This window comes from Phyllostomus hastatus, unplaced genomic scaffold (assembly GCF_019186645.2).
Source record: "Phyllostomus hastatus isolate PE091 unplaced genomic scaffold, TTU_PhHast_1.1 phas_contig_198, whole genome shotgun sequence".
Classification (NCBI taxonomy): Eukaryota; Metazoa; Chordata; class Mammalia; order Chiroptera; family Phyllostomidae; genus Phyllostomus; species Phyllostomus hastatus.
The window spans coordinates 5,265,494-5,269,056 of record NW_025333715.1 but is presented as its reverse complement, the minus strand read 5'-3'; the positions used below and the strand labels follow the sequence as shown (position 1 = coordinate 5,269,056).

The window sequence follows — 3,563 nt, the reverse complement described above, 5'->3', positions numbered from 1 at the left end:
CCAGGCCGGGCTCTGTCTTTCCTCCAGTGGGAGTCAGCCCGCTGGCCTTTGCAGACACCTCACGTGAAGACGGCGACACTCCCTGTGAGCACAGGAGACGCAGCCCCCCTGGGCCAGGGGGAAGGCAGCCCCTCCCTGCTGGGGTGGCCCTGGACCCTGCCTCTGCAGGCAGTCAGGAGCGGGAGCTGCAGCACGGGACTGAAGAGGTTAATGTTCATCTATCTGCCTCCGAATGTTAATGTGTCTAGGTGATGTCAGTGGGAACCGGGAAGGAGGGAGTGGGAAGAGCGGTGGGGCTTGGAGGCAGCGGAGGCTGCCCGGCTGCCCCGGAAGACCCCCTTCGGGACTGCGGGGCCGGTGCTCCAGGACAGGGAGGCAGGCGTCGGAGGCTGCGGCAGCCTGCGTGGGCGGACGGGCCAGCAGGCGACAGGCACTGGCGGGATGGACCCGCAAGCCTCGCCGCTGCCCACTGACCCCAGTGCCAGCAACACCTCGGGCGGCCCCAATAACCTCACCTTGGCTGGTGAGTGTGTCCCTCCCCGGAGCTGGGGGTGGGAAATGGGAAGGTCTCACCTCTGAACCGAACTGCCCGGGAAACTTTATTGCAGTTCTCGGGGAGAAGACCTGCAGTCTGCTTTGCTTGCAGAGGGAAGGGGAGAAGGGGGCGGGGCAGGCAGGAGCCCAGGGGGTTGGAGCACAGGCACGTTCAGAAGTGACAAGGGGGAGCAGTGGAGAGCTTGTTCCCCCGCCATTGTCAGTTTGGCTCAAATTAAAAAAAAAAAGAAAAAAAGAATTGGCAAGGATGGTGGCTAGCGGTGAAGGCTCAATGATGAGTTTCAAATATGCTTTGCAGGAAAAATCCCAGGCTGGAAAAGCCAGCAAGAGAAGCTGGAGGATAGCATGTGAGGAGGCAGCTGGAGGCTCCCTCCTTCACCGATGCCCTTGGCTTTTGGCTCCAGCTACAGGAAAGGATCTGGACCACCCCGGCTGCCCCCGGGGAAGGTCCTGGAAGGGGTAACTCTCAGGGATTAACTTTCCTGATGAACGGAACTGCCTGACGGTTCCAGAGCTGAGATGCCCTGGAATTCGAGCTTTAGGAGGAAGCAGGAAAGGAAGGAAAAAGAAGAAAGGTTTTTGTGAAGAGAATTCTCAGGGGCTGGGCTGCAGCACAGCAGCTTCAGTTTCTGCTCACCAGGGAAGCTCGGGCGCAGAAGGTGGGGGCCCCAGGAAATCCCTGAGAGCAGCCCAGGAGAGGTCAGGGCTGCAGGCCTCGTGGGCGGAGGCCTCCACGGGACGGTGGCCCGCAGAGATGCCCAGAAAGCGGTGCACGGCTCCCACCAGCAACGTCTAACGTGAAATGATCAGGGCTGCAAGCAGGGAAGGGCAAGTACGTGCACACGCCCACACAGGCGCGTGCACACACACTCTCTCTCCTGTCCTTCTGGCTAGTTTGATGAGGGTTCCTGGTGAAGCCTGGGGCCCCCAGTAATTCTTTGCAGACCGCCGTGGTGGTTGACTCTGTGTCCTCCGAAACCATGCAGGAGGCAAAGGCCTGGGTCCTTTGACTAACAGGGGGTGTGTGACAGTCTAGTAGGACTGACCAGGGAGCCGGTGGAAGAGGGCAAGGGGACAGGATGGGCTGGCACCGGTGTGGGGAGGGGGAATGGTGGGAGGGAATTCCAGGTGCCGGGTGGGTGCGGAGCTGGAACGGCACAGAGGATGAAGCAGCACGCAAGCACGTCGCGGGAGGCTGAGTGCGCCAGCGGGATGTCAGCCCGCAGAGGGCACAGGCCGTGTCTAGCCACTGACGCTGCTCCTTCCGTCCCCAGGGCCGCGTCCTCGCACAGGGAGTGCCTCCTACATCAACATCATCATGCCTTCGGTGTTCGGCATCATCTGCCTCCTGGGCATCGTGGGGAACTCCACCGTCATCTTCGCCGTGGTGAAGAAGTCCAAGCTGCACTGGTGCAGCAACGTCCCCGACATCTTCATCATCAACCTCTCGGTGGTGGACCTCCTCTTCCTCCTGGGCATGCCCTTCATGATCCACCAGCTCCTGGGCAATGGCGTCTGGCACTTTGGGGAGACCATGTGCACCCTCATCACGGCCATGGACGCCAACAGTCAGTTCACCAGCACCTACATCCTGACCGCCATGGCCATCGACCGCTACCTGGCCACTGTCCACCCCATCTCCTCCACCAAGTTCCGCAAGCCTTCTGTGGCCACCCTAGTGATCTGCCTCCTGTGGGCCCTCTCCTTCATCAGCATCACCCCCGTGTGGCTCTACGCCAGGCTCATCCCCTTCCCGGGGGGCGCCGTGGGCTGTGGCATCCGCCTGCCCAACCCGGACACTGACCTCTACTGGTTCACCCTGTACCAGTTTTTCCTGGCCTTTGCCTTGCCCTTTGTGGTCATCACGGCTGCGTACGTGAGGATCCTACAGCGCATGACGTCCTCCGTGGCTCCCGTCTCTCAACGCAGCATCCGGCTGCGGACCAGGAGGGTGACCCGCACGGCCATTGCCATCTGCCTGGTCTTCTTCGTATGCTGGGCGCCCTACTACGTGCTACAGCTGACCCAGCTGTCCATCAGCCGCCCAACGCTCACCTTCGCCTACCTGTACAACGCGGCCATCAGCTTGGGCTATGCCAACAGCTGCCTCAACCCCTTCGTGTACATCGTGCTCTGTGAGACATTCCGCAAACGCTTGGTCCTGTCGGTGAAGCCCGCGGCGCAGGGGCAGCTCCGCGCCGTCAGCCACGATGAGGAGAGGACAGAAGAAAGCGTGTGCACCTGACGCCTCCCAGCCACCCCGGGCACCTCCGAGTCTGGAAACCACAGCAGCCCACGGGGAGGGATGATAAAAACCCAAGACCGCACTGGGAGAATGCAGGGGGGCTGGGCGGTGAGGGGCTGCTGCCACCAAACACCTTCCACGGGGCCCACACATTTCTGCGAAGGCTCCAAGCCAGGCTGAGGGCTTCAGGGGTCAGAAACCCCCTTTGGGAGAGCAGGATGGAGTTGAACAGAAACTGAGCAAGAAAGAAATTTTGTTTTCAATGATCATTTAGGGCCCTGCATTGGCTAGCTCCCAAATGTCTTTTTCCCCAAGAGAAAGTTTGGTTTAAAAATCAGGCAGGGCTAGGGTGTGAGCAGCGGGCCACATGGAGTGTCGTGGGCCCCGGGGAGCTGGGAAGGTGGTGAGGCCTCCACGCCCTTCCACCACTCATTGGGAGGTCGGCGGGCAGCCTTTCTCCCCAGCTGGAGGATGACAAGAAGTGAAACAGGCCATCTCTCCGTGTTCCAGCGTCCTGTGTCCATTTCCCTGTACCTCTAGGGCATGCATGCTTAGTGTTTGGGGGTGGGGGGGTACTCTGGGCCCACAAGAGTAAAAGTCCAGTTTGCTAGGAGATCCAACTGAGAATGACAAGGCTAACTGGGGTGGGCGGGGTGGGGTATCTTGAAATTTAAAAACTAGGGAAGAATAAGGGGGTTTTTGTAGCTGCGCACACATTGTCACCGCGGGGCACACCTGTCCGTCCCCAGATCCCACAGTGAGT

The 3,563-nt window shown here is 60.4% G+C and overlaps 1 protein-coding gene across 4 annotated transcripts; it reads left to right on the top strand.

Moving 5' to 3' along the window:
* The first annotated feature begins 290 nt into the window (after nt 1-290).
* On the top strand, nt 291-3,357 carry MCHR1 (melanin concentrating hormone receptor 1). 4 transcript variants are annotated; one of them, XM_045835014.1, is made up of 2 exons: nt 291-523; nt 1,830-3,357. In XM_045835014.1, exons 1-2 carry the CDS (start codon nt 442-444, stop codon nt 2,798-2,800), a joined length of 1,053 nt encoding a protein of 350 aa, XP_045690970.1. In that variant the 5' UTR covers nt 291-441; the 3' UTR covers nt 2,801-3,357. The 4 variants fall into 4 exon arrangements, with proteins under 4 accessions (XP_045690970.1, XP_045690973.1, XP_045690972.1 ...); XM_045835017.1 differs by lacking the exon at nt 291-523 and adding an exon at nt 884-1,014; XM_045835016.1 differs by lacking the exon at nt 291-523 and adding an exon at nt 1,093-1,214.
* The last annotated feature ends 206 nt before the right edge of the window (nt 3,358-3,563 follow it).